This window comes from Dromaius novaehollandiae, chromosome 6, assembly GCF_036370855.1.
Source record: "Dromaius novaehollandiae isolate bDroNov1 chromosome 6, bDroNov1.hap1, whole genome shotgun sequence".
In the NCBI taxonomy this organism is placed as follows: domain Eukaryota; kingdom Metazoa; phylum Chordata; class Aves; order Casuariiformes; family Dromaiidae; genus Dromaius; species Dromaius novaehollandiae.
Window position 1 is genome coordinate 21,366,750 of NC_088103.1, and position 24,811 is coordinate 21,391,560.

A 24,811-nucleotide genomic window follows, 5' to 3' on the forward strand; every position below is an offset into this window, starting at 1 on the left:
CTCATCTGAGTTTGGTTAATGACACCAAAAGTATGTGGCACTATGCATTTACCTTTAAGGAACCTTCCTTTCTAAAGCTGTTCCTCATGACGAGTTGTGATCTTATTACACAATCTGCCTGAGAGATACTGTGAAAGAAGCAAGTTTGACATCTCTGCGTAGCTTTTAGAAACAACATGAAAAATAAAATAACATTTTTTTAAAAGAAAACAGGCTATCAGTTTACTTTGATAGTAGATTTTGTATGATTTGTTTTCTTTATAAGTTGTTAGTCTGCATACTTTTATACCACTGTAGTTAGTCTTACATGAGGTGAATGTGAAATGGCATGCATTTCCCTTTTATAGTAATGCTAAATAGTTCCGCCCTAACTTCTGCATGTACTTCAGTATTATCAGTGTAGTATTTTTTAATATTGGAGATGTAATCAGAGGGGACGTGAAAGAGTCATTTATTATTTTCTGTGGAGGATTTTTGATCTTATTTAGGTTTTATATGAAAAATATGATCCTTGCCATATGCATCCATCCTTTTGAGTACTCTTTCTGTTAGAGATCAAATCAATGTTGTAGGTAACATTGTTATTAGTTATCACCACTGAATTTCTTAGCTTAAACTTTAGTTTTCACTCTTACCAAATTGCCAGTGTTTGCTCCTCTATAACAATCAGTTTCAGCCAAACAACTGTATTCTTTGACAGGGGTGTGAGTATTCATTTTATGTGCTGCTTCTTCTGCAGATACAGAGGTAGGCATCATGTATGCTTGAGGGTTTTTTGTGTGTATTATTTTACCTCCTCTGCTTTGTCATTGTTTATCTAAAAATGATATACTCTACTTACCCAATACTCTATAGCGATGTGTTATATTCCACTTCTATTTTTGCTGTTGCTATTTTTTGCTATTATTTTACAGATTTAATCTTAGTTATTTGTACCTTGGGTGTTGGTTATGTTAGTATATTTACCAGGTGACATTGGTTTTTTAGGTACATTCTTTCAAAGAAAAACAGAACTTCACAACACTGAACTAAAATGAGTGATAGAAATCACTAAAATAGAAAACACTCTTTTTAGAGAAAAAAATCAATGATTTCATAGTGTCATGAACTGTATTTAACTTTATTTATGTAAGTGATCAAACCAGCATATATAACAAGAGGCTTTTAATACAATAGGTTCATTCTATTTGATTCAATTGGATGTTTACCCTGTGACTGACTTACACTACTTTGCATTATTAGTATTGGTTTGTCAACAATTAACATTCCCTGCTTTTATGAAATCCATACTTCAGGTAATAGAATATTATTAAACTACAACCAATGTGCTAAAAATCTGTCTTCTGGCAATAAGATTACTATGTATAACAGCAGCTGAGAAATACGGCTTTATACTTGCGCACGGATAAGAAGATAGAAAAACTGCACTGGGGCTCGAAACTCAATGCAACCAGCAGATGGTGCTGCTAGCTTAGAAATAAATAGTAACTGAAAGGCTCCGAGATCTTTTTTTGTTACATATTGCTTTTGTAAAGAAATAATTTTATTTAAAGAAAAAAATATTTCTGATGTTTCAGATAGCCCATTTTAATTGTATAGAAGAAGTGTGCCCAAATGGGTACATACAGTGTAAACACATGTCTATAGAAACAACATGTGCATGTAACCATGCACAGCACTTTATACTTAGTTAACACATGAAAACGATATTATGACCACACTGGTAACAACAGTGTTAATACTTCCATCCCAGAAAATATTACAGCTGAACCTGAGAGAGTCTTGGGGATCACTGTGCCTGATCCTATTAACGTTTAGTTAATGGAAGTTTTTCCATTGATGTGGATGAAAGCTGGATAAGGCTGATGATAAGAAAGCCAGAGTTAAATGTTGAGATTTCAGTTCTTCTTGTTCAGAGACACAGACACCTCTATCCCCTGTTGTACAGGGGTAAACAACTGCCAAAAAGGAAAAGACATTCAAAAGTAGCAAAGTTCAAAAAAGAAGACAAATTCAATTTATTGGTGGTGCATTAACCACTCAGCAGAAAAAACTGAGCAGTGTCCTCTATATTGCATGTTTCAGAACTAAGACAACTCACTGGGAAGGAGAGCGACAATTAAAAAAAAAATCCTAAAAAGTTAACATTACAGTCCCTGAAATTTAGAAGAGGATTCTGAAAATCTCTTTTGCCATCAGCAATGCTATACAGGCAGGGAAAGGGGCAAAGGAGTCTAGTATGTCTTCTTCAGGAAAGGTGTTAATGAAAACACCTTCATCATTCATAAAGAAAAGGTTATTTCAGTTTAAAATTTCAGGATATGTAGGTTGGAATTACATTGAAAATGTTTATTTTTAAGAAGTTGAGATAAATTGACACTCTGAACCAGAAAACAAGGTAATAATTCTAATTAGATTTCTGCAAGGTGAAATCTACACTTACCAGTGCTCTCAGGAAGGAAACAATTGCAGCAAGATCTAGTTGAGATTTATAGTGTCCTTCTCCAAAGAAATAAGCATATAACTATCCCTTTCCTATGCACTGAATAATTGTCTTCCCATGCAACACAATATGTGTGGTAAATACAAGATTTCTAATCCCGAGGAGCAGTGTAATCACCAAGGACTCTTATGCTCCCTTTTTCCTTTAGTTACTTCTATGCATTGTATATTTTCCCATTGAACTTTAATGGAGCTGAGGGAGTGTAAACAGTCAAGTACATAGTCAAGTACATAGGCAGAATGGTGGGTGGGCTTTGGAATTTTGATTTTTTTAAATAGGGGTTTCTTTCTTTGGTCACGTAGGAAACTTCACTGGTTTTAGCAGTGATTGATCAGATTCTGAGTATATTCAGCCACAAAGGGGCCACTTCCATTAATGTGTAACTGCAGAACAGATTTCTCCTACAGATTGACAGAACTACATAATTGCAGTCTACTCTCACTAATCCTGCAACTTCTGCCTCTGTGTCCTCTACAGTTGGCGTCAAAATCCTCTCTGAGGCAATAGGACAAAGGGCAATACAGCTTGGATTGCTATATATTGAGACAAGGATAGTCTATGTCATTGTCATGCACTGAATTTAGAACTGTAGGTGTGGAAAATTTTAACACCACAATTTGCCCTGTGATGCTACTCTTAAAGAATCCCCAAAAGACATGCCTTTTGGCTTCACGTGTCATGCCTTGGGGAACTGTCAAAGGACCACTCATAAAGAAATCATAATGTCCTTTAATAGACACTGTTTTTTTTTAAAAAAAAAAAGGAAAGAAAAAAGAAACAGGAATAAAATAAAAGTCATTTCAGTTATTTGATGTTAAAGAGATGCACCTTTGTGTCCAGTATAACAAAAAATGCTCTGATAGCAATTTTATCACATATGCATGTGGTATATTTCCATGGAGTTAATAATTTAGGATCATAATGAACTGTACAAATAGAATAGCAACCTCACCATCTTATACCTAGTGAGTCTGAGAAAATTAGTGATTACTGGCCAGATTTTCAGATAATTTGGTCACTGAGTCTCAGCAAGAACTCTGAGTACGGAACTTGGTCAAAAAGGAATTGACTGTACGTAACCAGCCCAAGGCTGTATAAAAGATTTGTGGTAGAACTAAATTCCCAGTCAAGAGATTCCCAGTCCTCTGTTTGTAGCCATAAGACAATAAAATATTCTATTAAAAAAGTTAGTGTGTGGCTTTGAGCAATCCTTTTGCACTTTGCTTCTGCCAGACAAAGCGTCTGTAGTTCTAAAATTGGAGTTTGTAGCTGCTCGTGACACAGTAGGACTCGCAGTGTCAGAGCAGCTTTCTTCTGGGATAGGGGGATAACGTTTTGCTGTTGCTCCTCCTCAGTGTCCAGATAGCAGAACAGGTTGTCGTAATGAAATAACAGAATTTAAAACTTAAGTCAGGGAATATTTATGCCTATCATACCTGAGGAGAGACTTTGGGTCTCCTTATTCTCCAGAGTGCACTCTGTGACACTGCCCTCTCGAAAGACAGAGTCAATTGCCTTTACTTTGATTTTGTCTGGGGGCCAGACTCCCATGAACACAGACAGAGTTCTGTTTTAAGTTCTGGACTTTAGACACATCTTCCTTTCTTTTCCCTTTCTCCAAAAGACTTTGCTCCAGTAGTATTCTGTGCAGGTGCAACATGTGGAGAAGTCAGTTGGACTATTAAATGGACAGAAAAAAAATACACTGATTTTTTTTTTTAACTTTTTATTTGACAGTTTGCCAATAACAATGTAATGACTTGAATAAACAGTTACAGAGTGAATCGTAAATTGAGAAGGCAATGGGGAATGAAGACTCTAAAAAATCTAAGAAAAATGTGTCAGGGAATACTAAAATCTGAACCAGAAAAGATGTTCAAGGTTCAGTGGAACTACAACTTAGTCTGAATATAAATTAGGATTTGATTAGGATTTAAACAAAGTAGCTCTTTTTATTGTGTACATTTGTGAGGAAAAGGGGAAGATGGTTGTTACATACAAACAGTGCCCCATTATGTATATTCTTTTGTATAGGAACAAGAAATCAAGTCCTTGAAATCTGAAACCTTTCTCCTCTAAAGTGCCCAAGCCTATTGTGCAGTACTGTATATATGGGAAACACTTTCTTCCTGCCCCATTTCATCAGCTTGCACGTTGAAGCATGAGATATGAACAGCTTAATGCTCCTGATCTAAGTCCACTGAAGTCAATGTAAGTCTTTTCTCTGACTTCAATGGACTTTAGATCAGCCACAATTTGAACAACCTGAAATCATTTGCTTGCTGAAGTCATAGTAATAGGGAAGTAAGAACAACAGGTATCTTGGGGAAGCATTTATAACAATTCTGCTCTTGGATTAAACTGAAGCAGCAAAGAAAAATCAGAGTTCTACAGTAACCTTAGGGGGTTACTGTACCCCTAAAAGTAAATTAAAGGTTTTAAGTAGTGTAAAAGCCTAGCCTGGACTTCTTTTATCGAAAGATTCAAGTTAAAAGTTTGCAGGGTTTCCAAGCCTTTTCAGCGTATCCTTGTTTCTTTATACCTGTTTAACCCTAAAAGCTCAGGTATTTTAACTTTCTCATAGTTTAATAGAAGATCAGAGCACCCATCTAGAATACATAACAGGATCCAGCCTAGCAACATTCCACATTTTGTATTAACTGCTTTTATACTGGATTCAGGGAAAGGAAAGGTGAGTTAGAAACCTGTAGTTGTGTTTCAATCCTTTTCGTCCTATAAGAATTAAGAAGACTGAAAGACACTACATTATTAATACAAGAATTAAGCAACAGATACAAAAAAAATGGAGCAATTCATTTGATTTTCAATCAGTTTTATATGTCTTTAGCCAAAAGGTATAAGCCTGGGACAAAAAAACCCCAAAACCCAAAAAACTTTGTTGTTCAAAAAATGTGGACTATGCTGTTTCTGAGAGAATATCTTATGTAAAGACTCAAAAGCACCGTTCTGTATTTCCAGCTATTTGCAAAATGTTGTGAAATGGTACGTTCTTGACATTCTTGCATCTTTACGTTTTCGTATTTGCTTCAGATGGCACAAAGTGCAACTGATAGCCAGTGAGCCTTACCTGCTTTTCTAATTGTTCTAGTATGTATAAATATACAGCAAATCTGTTTCTCTTTGTACATAAAAAAGAAAAGAAATATATTTCCTTGAGCTGGCAATGCACATATGAAACAACTGCAATCGTTTTCCTTCATTCAAATTACCATTTCAGGCACCAAACAAATACTGCTGTGCAGTTTTCTAAAATTAACATTCTTGTGTACCGTCAAGCACCATTGCGTTGTAGTTTCTAGTCAATGATTTCACTGCATCTGTTACCACAAAAAAATAAAATAAAAAAAAAATCCAGTAATAATTATAAATTTGTAAAATAAATAACTCATTGGCATAAAGTGATTTTTAAAGGGGCTGAATAATATTTTTTCTGGACAAATAACAAATGTTCTGATTAAACCCTATTTCAATATTATGCTAAACTCCGGCACAAACTGATGGGGTACATTTTCTTTTCTGAAACTACCTTTGATAAGAAATGCATTACAAACTCATCAGTTTAGCTTCCTGTTAACAAAGAGACAGCAGCCGTCTGGATTATTCTAGATCCGCAGTGAAACTGCCACACTATGTATGCTCAAACTAAAGCTGTGCAAGTTTGACAAGGGGCAGATGAATCCAGGAGTTATTGTGCAGGGGTTTAAGTCTATGCGGCAGCTGACGGTTGAAATAATCATCTATACATCGCTCTGAGCTAGCTGGGGAAAGGTTGAAGCTGTATATTTTCAACATATCTAGTCTAATGGTTAATCTGTTGTCTTGTACAGGGGGTGCTGGGTGGAATCACAGCAATAGCTGACAGTTTGGAGGAATTGCTGTGGGTATTTTCAGTTGCCTGATTCACAAAGTGGTAGGTAGCAAAGTCTAAGCAGGCTTGTCATTAAAAGAGGGAAGTTGGGCTCGCTGTCACTCCCAGCAAAAGAACTCTTGTAGCCAAAAGCTCAATCAACATATTGATTATTTGCATTTAGTAATACAGAACTGCAGATCATCTTCACTGACCATGTGAAAGCTGAGCTTTGTGGACATAATGCCAGAGTGCAGAATGGTGATTGCTCCTTTGGAGGTCAGCTGGGAGGATGCTTAGAAGAAAGAAAACAGTAAAGTTGGCGGGAGAAAGCAAATAGTTTTTCAAACCAGCATGGCTTAACTGCTGAAAACACTTTATTCTTCTAGTGCTGGATTTGGCATATCTGTACAAAGACATGGCATTACTCACTGCGGAGATTAAGTGAGTGCAATATGAATTAGATTGAAACAAAAATGAAGTATCTGCAACTGACAGCTCTGGCTGATGGCTGACTATGAAGGAAAAATGCCGTGTTGGTGTTTGGCAAAAAACAGTGCTGGAAGCCTAGCAGCTGATAGACATGGGGGAGGAAAGAAGCGGTGGCATTGGTGGTGGTTGTTTAGAATGCCTGGTTTTCGTCAGGATTTTTTTTCGTCTTTAAAACACATTCTCATCTTCCCTTCCAGGCAAATCATGCTGAAGCCAGTTTCAGCCATTTTGTTGAAAGTGCTGAACTGGTATTCTGCCTTGTTACATTTAAACTAAAGTTCAGCCCAGTTTTAAGCTATGGCAAGTGCATGCTCACAAAGAATAAATAGAGATTGCCATAGGCGTACAATTAACTACATTGGTTGTTTTAAAAATCTTCTGGGAGTTGCAGATTGCTTTTCAAATTATCTTCATTATAATAAACAAAATGTATAGAAGGAGAAACAGGCATGATTCCCTAATGTGGTCTGTAGGCAAGTCTGTATATTTCATTTCTAAAATGGAGCTTGAATGGGAGTTGTTGAGGGTGGAGGAAAGAGTAAGAACGCATGCAGCTTGATACCTCTACAAAAATTATATGAATACCTCACATTTTATAGGCATTATTTTTTTACCTACCTAATGTTGACAGGATTTTTGATCAAGTTCTCCATAGCATTTACCATAAAACAGGTAGCATTTGCCCAGAGTGGGATTAGGAAATACTATAGGAAGCACTGAATTTCTTAAATGATTACTCCTACCAATTCCTTACTGTCTACCATTCTCAATAAGCCATTATTTTTCTCTCAAAATAACCAGTAAACGTGTTGGATACATGGTGAGTGTCCTGAACAGTTCTAACGAACTATGGCAAAACACGCAAAGTAGGCAGCACACTTGTCCAGTGACCATTCACGTTGAAAATAAAGGCCTATGTCACAGCAAATAAAGAAAAACTCACCTAACTGTGAATAGGAAAGAGCTCGTTTGTGGTAGACTGGCTGGTGCTAACCTGATCACATACTCAGAAGAGAACTCTTGTGGATTTGGAGGTTGGTGGTTTAAAATTACACAGTGGTACAGCAAAATTACCCCAACCCAAACAGTTTGGTTGCCAGTATTAGTGAGGGAGTGACAGTGTGTAAGGGTGTATTTAGTTCCATATAATTAATAGCAATCTTTGTTCCCCAAATACATTTTAGGTGGAAATCAGCCCACACAATGGTGGAAACACCCAGTCAGATTTGTAAGAAATTATTCATAAAAAGAAACTTATACTGAAAAGATCCTTTAAAAAAATTAGTGTTTTAAATTCTGGACATTAGAGTATGTGTCTGTAGACATGATGGTACTGGCCTATATTTTACTCCTAGTTATGCAGTGTTGCTTAACCTGAAGACACAATTATATTTTCTGTTCAGAATTGCATCTTTGTGTGTGCCCATGTATTTCCATATGTATCCTGAAGTAGTTGTGTTTGTAGCACAGTATACATGTACATTGTGACAGGTTATTTAGACTAAAAATAACAAATTTTACTCTCCTGGGGTAAGAATACATAATTATATTAGAGGAATGGAGAGAAAGAGAATTATCCCTACCAAAGATAGGTTATGCAGATATTATACTATAATCTTTGGTTTTCAAGATGGAATAAGAAGCCATGAGCCTTAGATCACTGGGATCAGAAAGAAACTTGTTCTGTAGACAAGTTATTTCACGGTTGCCTACCATGTGGCTGCTGCTTTTTTTCATCTGAAGCAGCTGAGGCTAGTTCTTGTTAGAGGTTGAAGGTTAGAGGTGATAGTCTGAAACTGGTAGTTAGAACCCTTGAATCTCAAGTAATGTGATGAAAAAAGGCAACTCTATTATCCCACTGTTTGATGTTTTGCTTTTCAGGGGTAGTATCTATCCTTACTATGGGAGATAAGGGGAAACAGCTTGGTCTGCCCACATGCTGAAAAAGATCATGTGACACTATTAAAGCCAAGCTCAAGCTATTAAGCCCTGCTGAGAGACAAAGCCTTTCAGGTGTGGCTTATGCTCTGCTAGTGCAAGCAGACAATCTTGGGAAGGCTTGTTTCTGTCTGCATGGAATAGACCATAAAGCATATGCCCTTATGGGAGTTTAGTGCTTACCAGTTACATCTGGTATCTGAGGCTATCAGCTGTTGAACGCCAGAAGAGACTGCAAGAAGATTGTTTCTGAAAACTAGTTTTTTAACAAGTTTCTTAAAACTACTTAATTAGAGGGGAGATGAGCCTTGTCAATAGATTTTGTTCTGTTGTGTGTGTGTGTGTGAAGACATTTTGATGCAGGTAGATTGATAAAGATTTGATGATGTAGATTTATAAAGATTAATTCTAATGCTACTGTCTGTAGTTAGAAAAATAGAACCAGATTGTTACATCTCAAAGTGTTGAAAAACATGCTTGACCAGTGGCTTGTGTAGGGAAATAGGTCTGTACAGATATATTTTATCATATGAAGATTGTTTATCTGGAGGAATACCAAAGATAGAAGCACAAGGCTTGACAAAACCCAGTAACTCTGAGGTAAGGTTGGTAATTTTCCAGTATTGTGTTTATCCAATATGATGCCCAGCATTTTTTCTGGAAATTTTGCTAATCAAAGATATATGTTATCATCTAAGGATTTCAAATCCAATGGAACTGCCACGATGCATTTTTATTATTGTACACTATGTTTTATTATTAATAGCAAAGAGCAGAATACCACTGTTAGATTCTGGTTTTGTTTTTACTGACACTATTCAAAACTTTTCTATCCACATCAGTTAGAGTAGTTGCAAGCCATTAATTCAGAAACCATTGACTGGGAATGGTCCTTGCTAAAAGAACCTTGCTAAATTTGAGTACATAGCAAATGACTTTTCTGATTCATATGTAATCACCTTTCTGTGACTGAGATACATTTTGTCTGTGGACACAAATGACAAGCATGTGGATGCCACTTAGGTATCCGTTTGGTTACTGGATGCTTTTATCTGATGGTTAAACTAGTCAAAAATGCCAAAAAAAACATGACCTTCTCAGTCTTGAGCTGCTGTCTATTCCAAGTTCTCCACTGAAACTTTAAGGCAATTCAAACATATGGAAACAGTGCTGCAAGATTATCAGCCTATAAACTACTCCCTCCCTAACCTCTTCACTTCATAATACATAGCAGAATATAAGGTCTTACTGGCTTAGTAATATATCCTCTTCTTTATAATGTACTCGTTCAGAATGAAATAAGCAATAGAAGGTCATTACTGCATATTTTTACCAAAAAGTTGGAGTATATTTTATTACTGTCTTTTACAGAGGATGGCATTCATTAGAGTTTTTATTTAACATGTTGTTTTTGTTAAATTAGCTTCTGTGTATTAGAAATGGAAGATTAAGGTTCACAGTTTCAAACTGAATCCATATTTAGGAAATTAAACTGATTAGCCTTCTTTTCAGAAGTGCTATGTATGACCTCCTGCAATTCATGGCATTCAACACTGCGGAATACCCAAACACTTTTATCTAGGTTCCTAAACATCAGTTTAATTCCATAACTGTACTTGCACATTTTTGAAGTGTTGACCTTACCTTTTTTTATTATTCCTTATTTATTTTAATAGCAACAGAGTGCTCTGCCTCCCCTGTCATTTTCAGTAGATTCAAAGGAATAAACATCTTCTGCAGCTAATAAATCTTGAAGCCTTTATCAACATGTGGGAAATAAATGTTCCCTCAGACACACTTACCCTAGGATAGGATTATTGCTTAAAGATGATAATATTGTGGAATAATCCTTTTATAAGTATTCTCTTGTAAAAAGCCATTAAAAATAAGAAAGCTGCAGGTATAAACCTTTATTTCAGCTATACAAACTGATACTTTAAGCTTTAAAGTCTGTAATTCCACATGATATCAAAATTGATTCATGCCTGTGATTTGAAATAATTTTTAATACAAAGACATTAATTTACATTTTTTCTTATTATTTAGAAGTAAAGAATGCAGCTAGATCAAGTTACCCAAAATGTTCAAATCAATTCAAGAAGGCAACTACTAAATCTTTGGTTGGTGCCAAGTCCACTGAAGGAATCCTGGAACCTGTTCCACTTGTTAATAACCGTAAAGGGAGCCTCTTTCTACCCAACAATCCCTCGCTGCTGCACCTTAACTTACTGAGTTCTGTTGAACAAGGAAAATCTACCTACTGTAGATTGCAAAGGGCTCTCAGCTTGCCTGTAAAATACCGCTGCCATTCCCAAAAGCCTGGGTTGAACCAAGATCTCCGTAGGTAGCCCCGTAGTTGGATGTATAAGGCAATACAGATTGGTTTGTGCATGGTTTTGCAGTCTGTTTTCAATGTGACTGTGACATTACTAATGCTCTGTTAAGTGCTTACAGATGTGGGTTTCTCCAGATGTGGTGATTAATAAGTTAATCAAGATAGCTATTCAACTAATGTTTCTGGGTGGTTTGTGCTTTATCTTTCATATGGGTTATTTGCTCTGAAGCATTTACACTCTAGGAAAAATGAGTTTACCAGGTATTCAAGTTTGTGTGATGTTCAGCAATGCAAATGTTATTCAAAATTCCAGCTCCATTTAGGGTCCAAAAAACTCTGTCTGTAAACTGTGCTGCTAGTGACCTGACAGAGGTAGTGAAGGAGACAGATTTATTTTAAAAATGGTCATAAAATAACAATGGAAAAAGTTATGAACTTGCCCACTGTTTCTGAAAGACATTCCCTTTATTTTGCTTAAAAAATGAAATGAGGATAAAAGTCAAGTAATATGTTGTTACAGATGTTCAGCTCCACATTAAGGCTGTTAAAATTACCAGCACATCTTAAATCAATTCATGGAACGTTGTCTGGAGGTTATGTCATTGAAATAATGAATCCTCTTTACTCAAGAATAAGCAAACATGTTAAAACATCAGTGTAACTTTAATTTAAACTCCAGCATAAACCAGAGTATCTGAAGCCTCATTAGACTTGCCTGACATTTTTCTAGCACTGAGTCTTCCTGAACTGTAAAACTGTTAGATTCTGTGCCTATTAGAGAAGTGAGCACTGGGTTGTTACAAGAGTATATTAAGTGTTATATTTAGGGATGTGCAAAAACAAGCTCTTGAATTTTATTAGAATTCAGAGGCTGGATTGAGTTCAGATTCTATAAAATTCTGTGTCCAATTCTTGAACTTATTTGCACTTTTTGTGAAAGCTGGTGAAGAAAGTCTTCCTAATATGATATGACTATTTTAATACAACTCCTGTAGCGTATAGACATCAAAAATACAAAAAAATGGGGCACATTCTCATTAACAAAAGCACTAGGTCAAACGTACAACATCAGAGTTGAGTTGTCATATATCACAGCCCATTATTCAAATATGGTTGTCTTTCGTAAGAACAAGTACATTTAAGACTCCCTTTTAATTTGATTTTTATTCCTCTCATGTAGACACAGGAACCGTGAAATGAAAATGATATTTTATGTCTTTACTAAAAACTTTGCTAGATCTATTTCTTTAAATATGCAGAAAATTGATAAGAGTATCTGAGGATAATAATTAAATATGTTTTATATCCTACTTACGACTAAGAAGTCACTTGTGAGTTATCATTGCAACACTTTTGGGAACAAAGCCATAGATAATGGTCACCATTACAAACCATTCATATATTTCAGTTTCATGTATTCCCTTTCCCCATTTTTATGGAACTGTCTCTTAACTGCAGATGCACTGTGAACTCAGTGTGCAAATTTCATTGAAAAACAAAATCCTGTTTGAATGTGATATGATTAAGATAGATCATCTTTCATTGCTGCAATGAAAATAAATGGCTCCCTTGCTTAAGCAAGGCACAGCTTTAGCAGCCAATTGAGAGCTCTCCGAAGGTTTGCTAACAGGTATTAGCTCATGAGCCACATTAGCATTGGACTTTACAGGTAGTTACTGACAGTAGTATAGTGTGGAGATGACAAGCACTTATCAAAAGAAGGAGCTTATTTATTGTAGATGCGGTACAAAAAATGACTGTAGACTGCTAAAATCTAGTTCTGCAGATGGTCATTCTGGATGATTACTCGATTTTGTTTTATACTAAGACTTTGACCAAGACTTTTTTATAATTGGCTGGCAGGGTAGTATCAGCTGATAGCACTGGAAAAAAACCAGATGTTGGACCATACATGACAAAAGATCCTTATTGCACTAACTTTTAGCATTTGAAAAGATCGGAGATGAGTCTTATTAACTAGCTGAAAACTTGGGAAAATACTCTTATTTAGTAGTGTTTCCTATTGTTCATAGAAATATTTCTGGCTATAATACAATCTAAGCTGTCCTCTACGAAAACAAGTTTTGGCAAATATTCCTGATGGGTTTAGAGCTTCCTTATACTAGCGAAAAAGTGTAACAATACACTTTTCTTATAGTGCAATACTGAATCTCTGATAAACATTCTGTAACCCCATGGTATCAGTTTAAGTGAAATTTGGAATTTTTGCTACCAACAGAGAGAAACATATCAGTTGTAGCTGGTTTCTGTAAAGGAACATTTTGTGTGTTTCTTATTCCTTTGATCTTTTAAGTGGTGAGTCCACCAGATTAGAAGTGAATGTTTATATCCAATAAAGAACAAGAGAGCACAGTATATACCTTGAAAACAACTTACTGCCTGTGTGGTATAGCACAGGAATAACTTTTTGATAGAGAAGTTTAAAACAGGACTATGCCATTTAAAAGAGTGATTTGCAGGGGATGTTATGAAATGTACAAATACTTGCAAATTTTTAATAATCAGAAATGGGAAGATACTACTAACAAAATAATTCTCTGACTATTCACTTCAGGTCACAAATAGCTGAATACTGAAGTGATCCAGTTTAATTTCAACAAACTCACATGCAAAGCAAATTTCAAACTGTATGTTTTTGATAATTTTCTGTGGACTTAGCTCTCAGACAAACAAAGAATAGTACTTAACTAGTCAGTGGTAAGCATTTCCGCTACAGGGCTCTGGGGGAGGGGAAAAATCAGAAGAAAATGGCTTTGTCTTTGGGAATGCTTCCCAAAAAGAAAAGAAAGTTAAATTAGTGAAATAAATCATTATAAGACAGCCATTGCTCTAATCTAAGTATAGCGCTTTACATCGCTGTTTGGGGTGATTGGGTTTTTTTTCTTTTGTTATGCGTTGTTTGGTTTTAACTTCCTGGATGTTTTAGGTGATGCCAGGTCATGTAAAAAGACAGCACATCTGTCTTTTCGGGGCCCAGTCCTTCAGTCTTGACCAAGGCAAAATGAAGTTCCATAGCAGATTGTAGAACCCAGACAGACGTGACAGGCTAGAATGCAGACTGTAATAAAATAGTGTCAGAAGAGGGTTATTGCAGAAGGATATTGCTTAATTTGTTCCCAGATAAATCTAGGGCAGGTGACATATGTCCAGGTTTGCTTTTTGCAGCTGTTTCTACATAGCTCGTTGCAAATAGATTTTTTTTTTTTTTTTTTTTTTTTTTTTTTGCAGCCTCTGCTTGTGCACTGCTAATGTGTATTAAGCTCCTTTAATACAGCTGCTACTACTACTACTAATCTTTTTCCTTTTGGCTCTAAAGTAACAGCTTCCTAGGCCTCAGTTACATTATCTTCTAGTTCATTTTTCAGTTAACAATAGATGGAAAACGGTTTCTCTCTCTCTCTCTTTTTTTTTTTTTTTTTAAGAATAATTCAGCATTAGTCTGAATTTGAGAAAGCAGACAAAAGGTGATTCCCTTTGATAGAAAATGCAACCTTTATGTGCAAATTATTAAGTGCAGTAACCATCTTAAAACCATAATGCTGGTGGTTAATACTTACAGATAAGTTATTAGGAAGCTGCACTTGTTTAAGTAATGAGTATTATGACTGAGGTTATCCGAGAGTGGTCATGACTGTCGAAACCGTAAGTGATTTTACATCTGGAAATTGATCTGTCATTGAAAATGCTCCTCATCCTCATTAAAAGATTGCATAACACATGCATCCTCTGTTATATAGGTATTGTCTCCCCACTTCCATTCAACCTCATTGTGTTCACTCCTGTTATAACAGTTCCCCTTTGTGAGAAGGGTGGAGTGATGAGGTCTGAGTTGTGCTGAAGATCTGTGCACAATGGCAGGCAGCATTCACAGTCCCAACTAACTGAATCATTGAACATCAAGGCATTGAATATTTTACATCTCTTCATGAAGACTCTGCTGTTTGGCATGTGAAGAGCAAGAACCAACTGGTGTCTGGTTCATTAGCAAAAGCAGGCTGGCAGCTGTTCTGTTGGTATTGCAAACAGCACTTTATCTTTCTGGAAATGTAGCAGAGCACTAATTCTTCTCTAGCACAGATTAACTGAAAATAACTCTAAGAATAACCTGAATGTGGTTCCCCCCACCTTTGTTTTTGAAGTATGAAACCAATTTGAACGCCTGTGTTCAAAACCCTGGTATTCTTCCCTGCTTCTCCTTCTCCTTCAAACCAATTTTTTTGACTAACATGTATTTGATTTTTATTACTGTTGGGCCTATGTTAGCAATGAAGTATCAGTGCGTGAATGGACATAGAGTGTGTGTTCTTTGCTACTTCACTTGTATTTTGTATTGCTCTTAGAGCAGTACTAAATCTCATGTGTTCCTTATATTTCCAGTTGAAGATGAGCAGCCGTCGACACTATCGCCCAAAAAAAAGCAGCGAAATGGAGGCATGCGAAATTCACCCAACTCCTCACCCAAACTGATGAGGTAAGACTGTAAGAAACTCCTATCTTCATCTGCTTTCTTCCCTCCTTCCTCTTCTCCTCCCCCGACATCAAAAAGGGGAAGGGGTGGGAAAAGAAAGATTGTTAGATGGTTTCTGAAAGGCTGAAGTATTTATTCTGTCAGCTTGTCAGCAGTTAATGATAGAGCTGAAAAAAATTCTGTCATGAAAAACAGTTTGAAAAGCTGTTTGAAAAATACATAGGCTTTAAAGTCTTAGCTGTCACCCTGTCCTGTCCGTGTGTAGTTCTTAAACAGCAGTGGCACTAATGATAGCACTAACCAATCAGAGGAACTCGTGTGGTTAGTTTGCCTCAGGCAATTCTCTTTTTGTTGAATTCCCTCTGAGTACTGTTTTCTGTACTTAAGGCCATGTGTGAGATGTATCATCACAATCAAAAATGAACCTGAATATTACCTTCCTTTTATCCTGTCGATTGAAATCAAATTTCTGTTAATTGATTTAGACTGATAAAAAAGTCTAATAATCTATGTACTTGCCAAAGCAAAGTTCAAAACTAATGCAGTTTTACTCAGGCTAAAAGCACATTAATTATGGAATACAAGGATTTTTTAAAGGGTAGTATATACTCTAAAAGTGGATGATGAAAACATCATCTTGTTAGTGATATTTTTCCCCTGTTGCTATATGTACACCAGTAAGCCTTTGTATAACTATGTAGTTTCCTTCCATAGGACAATTTGCCTCTAAGAGGAGATTTGTTAAAAATAGAACTGCAACAGGAAAATTGGAATCTATTAAAATAATATGGCATTTCTATTCTTTCTTGCTGTGCTTCACCCTTTGCCTGCTCAAGTCAATCAGAACAAAATCAGATACTAGCTGTGGAGTTTTCCACAAGCAGGCTGTTCCTGCTCTGATTGTGCGTATCTCAAGTAGCCAGGCTAGATAACTCAGTCCGTAATGGTATCTAAAACTAAATATCATAGCAGAGATTTTCTGCTACTGTACATACAGACAAATGCAAGCTTATTTACATATATAAACAGACACATTCGTGCAGTTTGGGGTTTGTGTGTGTGTGTTAGTACAGTAACTCTGATCTGCAGTAGTGGAGGGTAAGTGAAAAAAATTACTATGAATATTTAGTTCTTTATCTATCTATCTATATATAAAAATAAAATCACTAACCACTCTTCTTTCATTGTTGACAATGACTTTGTTCCTTTAACAATTCTGCATACAGCTAGATAATTTTCCTGTGTATTTCAGTCAATAGACTGGGAATTTCTTTGGACAGTTAAAGAAGCATCCATATTTGTTTATTGTTACTGCAATCTAGGGCATATTCAAGGACATAACTTCTACAAGTCTTCTTCATCTCTGTTTAGACTACAGAACCAAAAGTGAGATTGATTCACAGACTAAAATGCACCCAGCTGTGTCTTTTTTTTTCCATTGACCATCTATTTCTGTTAAATGTATCATTAAAAGTTCTCTGCCTTACTGTTAGCTCAGCCTTGCCCATATGACACTGATTTACATGCTTGTTTACAGTTTATGAGGAAGAATAAAATGAGCATACTGGCAAGCTTCTCATTTTGTGATGCCAGTTGTCATGCTAGCATCATTTTCAATTTACTCACCTCTGGGCATTCTTCTTATCTTATGCTAATGGTTTTATCCATTTCAAGTTCTAAAAATGTGGGAGATTCCCCCCTCCCCAAATCTTAATTTTGAGGAAATAAAAATAAAAAGAGAGAGAGAGAGAGAGAGAGAGCAAGAGCTGAAACATTTGGAGCTGAGTGCACTGTCCCTGTTTGCTATGTAAAGTATGCCTCATTTCTTTGATCTTGAGTAATAATAATTCTGGGGAGTTATACTGTTTTCATATGCTTCAAAGCTGTGTCAAAGTTTTGCTGCTTAAGGGTACTTCTTTATTCTATTGGCTCTTGGGTACTGAGATGACAGGTCCTCTGTACTAGGTGCAGGCTTTTTCAAGTCATAGCCTTCAGCAAAACATCAAATTACCAAATACAGGGTAACATACTTCTACACAAATGCCTTTCCTGTAGATATATTATACCATATATATTAAATACTTTAGTGTTACACGGTACATTTTATGTGCAATAGAAAGTGATGGTTTGAGGTAGCCTTAGGGGTACTTTTTTTCCACAAGCAGAAAAAGCTAGTGTATACTGTATCAAGTATGGTTTTTACAGGACTTTCTGCCTGAAGGCCTTTGTAAATAAGTAATGATCAACAGATTGGCTGTGGGTTTTTGAAAAGCATGCCTGTGTCAGTTTGCATGATGGGGGAAGATTTTCAAAGTGGAGCCTGCTTTCATTGCCTGCTGAAGAGGGACTGAGGGAAAGTAGTCATCCTGAGCATGAGCTGTCTGCTCAGTAGCACATCAGAATTGCTAAATACAGGTCGAGCAGCGAGTGGAGAACTTGCCAGGCTTCCAGATCCAGTCATTGTTTTCTTTCTTTTCTCCCTTGCTGCTAAATTTATTCACCAGCCCTGTATTGGCACCCTCAGAATCTCCCCACACCCAATGGTCTCTTTGTCACATCCTCTGTCTACATTGACTTAACTTTGGTTCAAGGTCCCAAATAAGAGAGAGCTGACTGAATCAGAAGAAAACTCTGTTTAACTTCATTGCAAATGTAATGGGCAGATCGTTTTCTCCTTTCCCATAAAGAAACGTGGGCTGTATTATCTGCTGTTTTATATACTCATAAATTACCTAAATTGACAGATACTTGCTTGCCTGCCCTGAAATCTTTAGTGTACGTCAGCTAAAAGTACACAAGAGATAAAACAGTGAAAGCACTGTCATGCCTGTAGCTGATATTTACCTTCACATTTTTTTTTCCTAAATGTACTTTAAAAGCTCCTTTTCAAAACCACCTTCCCCCTGTCCCTTGAACAAAAACAGCTGGTTACTTAGCAGACTGTTTCCTCAGATATAGTCCCAGATCTGGAGGAGGCTGGTGGGCAAGAAGGCTGGAGCATGTAAAGAAGAAATAACATGTGCAAAATTCATTTGCAAATTGTAATCAGAGCTGTGACTCTAGAATCACTTCCTGAGCAGCCCTACAGTTAAGATAATCTTGAAAATGCTGCACAGGTTTTAGATTTCCACAGTGGCTGGGGCAAATCAGGTCATTTCATAAGGTAAAACTTTGTGACTTTTGCTATCACTGGAGCAGAATGGAGGACAGAAGCCATGTCATGGTTATTCCCTGGAAGCTCATGGCCAGAGGTCTGACAGGTGCTTATTTTGAACTTGCCAGAAGGTGGGAATTTTTGAAATTCACTCACAGATAAATAGAAATCCACATTATCAAGTATGATGCTGATGCTTAGATTGAAGGCATCTTTGCATACTACTGCCTCTAGATGCCAATAAGTTGATAACTGGAACAGACAGTAGGTTATCAAATGTTCTCTGTTGACATCAGAAATGGGTTAGATTCACAGTTAGAAAGTCACTGTTTTAACTGAATCCTGCATCACATCAAATGACATCAGCAGAATCACACTGATACAACCCTGGAAGAACCTAGTGGTCAGTCAGGAACAAATCTTCCAAATTGCAACTCTAGCTATAAATGCAAATTACCTGGAAAAATACTGAGCCACTCTACATTGCCATGACTACTTTCTATATGATTTACATTAACAGAGGTCTGTCCCATTAAACTCGCAAGAGCATGTGCATTCTTCAAATGTAACTTAAACTCCAAGAAGAAGGAAATAAAAGGACACTCCTCCAGTGAGGATGTGAAGACAGGGACATCCTGTCAAATAAGGAAAAAAATGTGAGTGGGAAATGGAAGGAAAAAGAACTATGAGTAGCAGGACAACAGTCATATATGGCATATCAGGTTTCCTTCTTCATAAGGCAAAGAAGGAAAAGTAGAAGCATTTGATGCCTTTGATATCATGAAGTGATACCAAATCACTTGTTCATCATCACAGTTTTTGATGCATGCTGCTGATGGACAGCCAAGTTAAATATGAGGAGGCTGTATCACATAGAGTATCAACTAACAAAGCTAGTTTTTTTAAAAAAAGTATCATTTTGGATTCCAGGGTGACCAGTAAAAATGTAAAAAGGCCTGGATTTAAATCAGAAAATCCACTTAGAAGGACTGTTGCTGGGGCCCAAGTTGTCACTTAATGCTTTGGAAGCTGCTACTGCACGAGTGGAATACACCGAGTTGAAGGAAATGTCAACCCAGCTGAGTCAAACTACCTCTTAATGCAAGAACAAATAGTATATGACAGGGCCCAAGGGGCCTGAAGAGCAAATAAATAGTTTGTCCCTGTCCACTCTGAAGGTAGTGGTGTAGTTGACATAGGCCTCTAGACAAGTAGCATGCTCAGCAAAGGGTCATTATCGTTAATGTCCCTGATCACATAAGAATCAGAGGCATCAAAGGATGTTGAGTTTTCAGTTTGTTGCCAAGGAGAATTTCATAAGCCTGAGGATTTTTCTTGATCAAGGATCCAAAATAATTCCAGCCAAACCATAAAAATTGCTCAGAGACTGTCAAAACCCAGCAAAGCAACATAGAAAAAGTGATCTTTTCAGCACGCTTTTCTGGAAATCTAGTGAGTGTCTTTATCTAAAGTAAGGAGAAAATCTCCTATCTATTTTCCTGAAGTTGGCTGTAACACTCTAAGTAGATGAACACTGGCTGTGCACATCTCTCTCTTCATCCACCCACCCAGCTGCATACATTCAGAGCTATACATGCATTTCTGCTAGCACCACTCAGCATGGATTTGTATTGCCCCTGCCATTGTAGGTTGCCCTTCAGTAAGCTGAAACTTTGAGCTTTCTAATAGGAATGAAATAAAATGATAAGAGGTCTGGAGGGGAGCATTTCTCAAGTAAGAACTGGTGAAGTGAGGTTAATCTGATTGTCTGCAACTCCCCCAAAACTAGCTTTGAAAGCAAGATCTCAAGAGGTGAAAGCTCACTGATTAACCATAATAATGACTTATATTTACATCCCTCAGCCTTGGAGATTTCCATAGTATACTCTAAATTTTTCATCCCATGTTAAGGATGTACAAGGCGAACTTCATACAGTGCTAAATGCAGTGATAACTGAGCTGCAGCACAGCAGGTATTTAACAGCACAAATTCACTTCCTCATATTATTTTACAAGTTCACTACTACTAGTATGAGCAACAGGAGTAGCTCAGTAATCACTGTGTTACCTTAGGCCTGCTTTTAACACGGTTATAGAATGAAAAGGGTTGAATGATAAGGGTAGTATACGCTAGCCCTCTGATTGTTGCTACCATTGAGAGTGGTATTATAAACCATGGGAATAAGAACAGTGTCAGATTTTTTCAGAGTACTGTGAAATCTTGGACAAATGTTCTTGAGATGAGAGCAGTTTCAGGAAAAAAAGAGAGTTTGCCAGCAGGAAAAAAACAGCAAACTTTTCTGTAAAGTTCAGGGTAACAGACAATGCACTCAGATCAAGGCAAAGGAAAGAAAAAGTCTTTAGCTTTAAACCAGGTGTAAAGAAAAGAATGCATTCCTATAAATGTTGACTTAAAGAAAAATAAGCCTGCAGCAGTGGTTGCTTTTATCACAAGGTTTAAAGTCTACAGTTCATTAAAGTGGGAAAAAACTCTCCTGTATTTTATGATACCATTTAATTGTAGGTTTATTTTTTATAAATGAAAAATTATTTTTTCTAGTATTTTCTCCTTCAAAGATTGCTAGCTGTGTAGCTTGGGTAGATATGAACGAGAAATATTGAAAGCAGAAGATACATTGGCTGCATGCCCTGTCCCCGCCTTCTTAATTGGCTTAAATAAAAGTCTAAAAATTAACTATTTTATTACCTTTCTATGTAAGAGAACTCATACTTTTGGAGCATATTCTGAGCATGTCCTGAGGTATCAAGGTAATTTAACTTTAATCAGCAAGATCTTTAAAGTATGCAGCTGTATATAAGCATCCTTAGTAGTCTTGATAAATTAACCTGGACTCTTTGGAAAGGCTTCTGCAGATTAAAAACAAAACATCAGCAATACTTGGGGGAGAGAGGGAAGGGAGGAGAAATTGTTAGCATTCTTAGGAGTGTGGTTCAGGCAGAATTTATAGTCTGTGGTCAGCCAGTCGCCCATAGGCTAGCACAGGACACTCTACCAGCTGGGTATTAGGTAGATTCTTCTTTGTAGATTTAGCAAGTGTGAGGAAGTGTGAGCCTGTAGCCAGTATTAGGATAGATTCTGCATATGACAATAAAAGCATCTAACAGTGAAACTACAGGTTTTCCTTCTCCTCTTGTGCTGGTTTTTCTTCTGTGAGGCTCTTTGCATCTAGGCACTGAATCCTTACAAATTTCATCACTGATTACCCTGTGAAAGTAAAGATCAGTAAGAGTGTCATTAGTGTAACACACGTAGGCAACAAATTCTCATTACAACTTAATGCCATCCGCACAGACAGCAGAGGGTCACAGGGAATGGCTAATGGTAGCCGACAAATGTTGGGTGTATTAGTCACAAAACATTTGCTGAATTCCATCAGAATGTCGTGACAACCTTCACAGCTAGTCCCAGCGAGCTGCAGTAGGCACTGGAGTTTGCCTGTGACAAGCCGTCACTCTATCTTGGTTGAGCTTTATAGCACCAGTCAAAGCAGTCAGGGAAGATTGAAGTGACAGAGGCCCACTGAGTAAATAGTGAAACATGCAGCACATCATGAAATATTCAGCCAGGGTGTAAAAGCTCTAAATGCTTTTTCAATTATTAGCACCTGCACTGGCTGCATACATCTAACACTAACCGCATGTTAATTGCCACAATTTGTTAGGGTAGTTGTAGGAGAAATTTGAAAGGGATGACGCTGTGTCTTCACTTCCTATCTTATCTTCTGCAAACCCTCCCCTTAGTCCTAAAATTAAGTATGTGTGTGTATACACAAATATGTGCACACACATCTGTGCGCACACACGCACAAAGTCAGGTAGGAAAACTCAGAATTACTGGCCCACACATCAGGTGAGTGTCAAGACCCTGAATTTCTAGCAGGAGACTGCTAACCATCTCTTTGTATGCAGAATCCAGAGCTAGTGTGGCTACCTGAGGAAGGCATAATTGCAGATTTTGACAAACACAGAAAGAAGAGAAGTTGTGCTGTTGCTGGGGGTGTTTCATCGTTGATTTTATAAAAGGAAATATTTTGGGCAGAATAAAAAGGAGCCGATCCATTGTTTCACTGACGCATAAAGATTAACAGATGACACTTTACTTTCAAATGATACCAGGGTTTCTACTGGTCATACAGCACTCGATCACAGTGCTTAACTTCTGGGGGAGTTCTACTGCAGATCAACAAGGGTATATTACTGTAATACACAGTTACATATGAGTGCTGGCAAGAGGATTGAGACAAGCATGACAAAATCCAAGGAAATGCTAATATGAGGCATTTAATGAGGTAGCCATTTAACCTCTAATGGTTTTCCCACTTCTGTCCATCCCCAGCCATAACTCAGAAGTTTCAGAGTCAAAACCTTGAAGTGAATGTGCTTGGAGTAATTGTAAATGTCTGCAAGGAAAGCAGTGCTCTTTAAAATGTAATGTTGGCTTCATCACAGTAGGTTTACTGGAAATGGGATTTATAGTTTTGCTTTAGGCTGTTATCTTCCAGGCAAGCTTTTTGGGTTTGCTGCAGTAGCATGGCATTTAGTGTCATTCTCAAGTTTAATTGATCATAAGTGGCATTATATGCTCTTCAAAAAACTTAGAAAGATTGTATTTCCTCTTCATTTTAAGTCATGCGTATATAATATTTGCCATAAGAACCAGAGAAGCTATTTTTAAACAGGAGATTATGGATAAGGAAAATTTAAGTTTTGGCGCTTTTCTCTCATAGGTATCATAGATACCTGTCGTTTGCTTGCTGGAATAAACAAATGATTTGGTCATTGCAAGTGATATGAAACAACATCTCAATTAAAGCAGATGCTATAGATTTTAATTGTTAGAAGGTTTTTTCTCCTTCTTTAATGTGAATTTTTCAAGCATTTTTGCAAGCAGATGACTTTACAGTCCTGGAGAACACAATAGCGGTGGCACTAATGCAGGCATTTCCACAGTAACCTGCCAAAGTGACTCAAGCATAGCCTGACAGGGCCATCTTCAAGGGTGAGGGGGGCAGTGAGGCTCTACAAACATTCAGTCCGTGATTTGGCTGTACGGACAACAACGGTAATGCTTTGTGTAATGTGAATTTTAATGGGAAGAGGGTGTCCAAACCCCTTAGGCAGATTTGACAGCATCGGCCTCTGTGTGTCTGTCTTAATTAATTTTCAGTATTTGCAAAACAGGTTTAGATCATCAGATTAAAGAGACTGTATATGTTCAAAGTAGTAATACTATTTTATGAATGTATTATTTTATAACGTGACCATGTTTTTGAGAAAAACAAGTCCAGAGATCAGTTCTGTTCTTAAGTATCTGCTAACATCCAAGGGCAAAGTGTTATCTTAGTAGTAACAAGTTTCAACCTCCGCAGACAGCTTTAAGGATCATTTTACTCAGGATGAGAAAACCTTGATAAAAGAGAGATGAAAATAATAATGTAGCCCCAAAATATACAAATTTAAGAAACTCAATTATATTGAAAACCATGGATTAGGAAATACAAAATATGGCTAGTCTTATCACAATTTCCTTCTCAGGCAAGCATCTGTTCTCCTGGAATAAAAGTAGGGCACAGTATCTAATAGCATACTGTTTATGGGACTAAATGACAATTTCTTAATTACTTCACACTGATTGTGCTATATCCTTTGCTTCTTTTAAGACTCCCCCTTGCCATACCCCAAACAGTGAAGGTAGAGGATCCAAGTAGATTATCATCTTGCAAATAAGTGCATATATGGATATATTAAAAAAAATCCCTTAGTTACCTAAAACTGTAACAGGGAGTTATATTTTGTGATCCACATCTTTCTCCCCTTCCAAAATACACTTATATTTTAACTTGAGTTAACTTGGAAATACAGTATTGAGGTAAAATCAATTCTAATAAGTCTCTGGAATGAGCTGCTTTGAATATTCCTCTGTAGGATGCAAGGCTGTGATCCAAGAGACCACTACAGTAGACTGTAAGCAGTCACACACTAAAAATTTTCTTGGACCACAAGGCAGTTGA

General features: G+C 36.9%; 1 protein-coding gene across 20 annotated transcripts in view; it reads left to right on the forward strand.

Annotated features, from left to right (window-relative positions):
- Positions 1-24,811, forward strand: part of KCNMA1 (potassium calcium-activated channel subfamily M alpha 1) — a 536,645-nt gene that overhangs the window by 456,806 nt on the left and 55,028 nt on the right. For 19 of the 20 annotated variants that reach the window (XM_026116842.2, XM_026116843.2, XM_026116837.2 and 16 more), the window contains one exon: positions 15,535-15,628. In XM_026116842.2, coding sequence (XP_025972627.1) covers positions 15,535-15,628 — 94 coding nt within the window. Of the gene's footprint in view, positions 1-10,847; positions 11,142-15,534; positions 15,629-24,811 lie in introns of all 20 variants that reach the window. The other variant, XM_064513826.1, reaches the window with a different exon arrangement.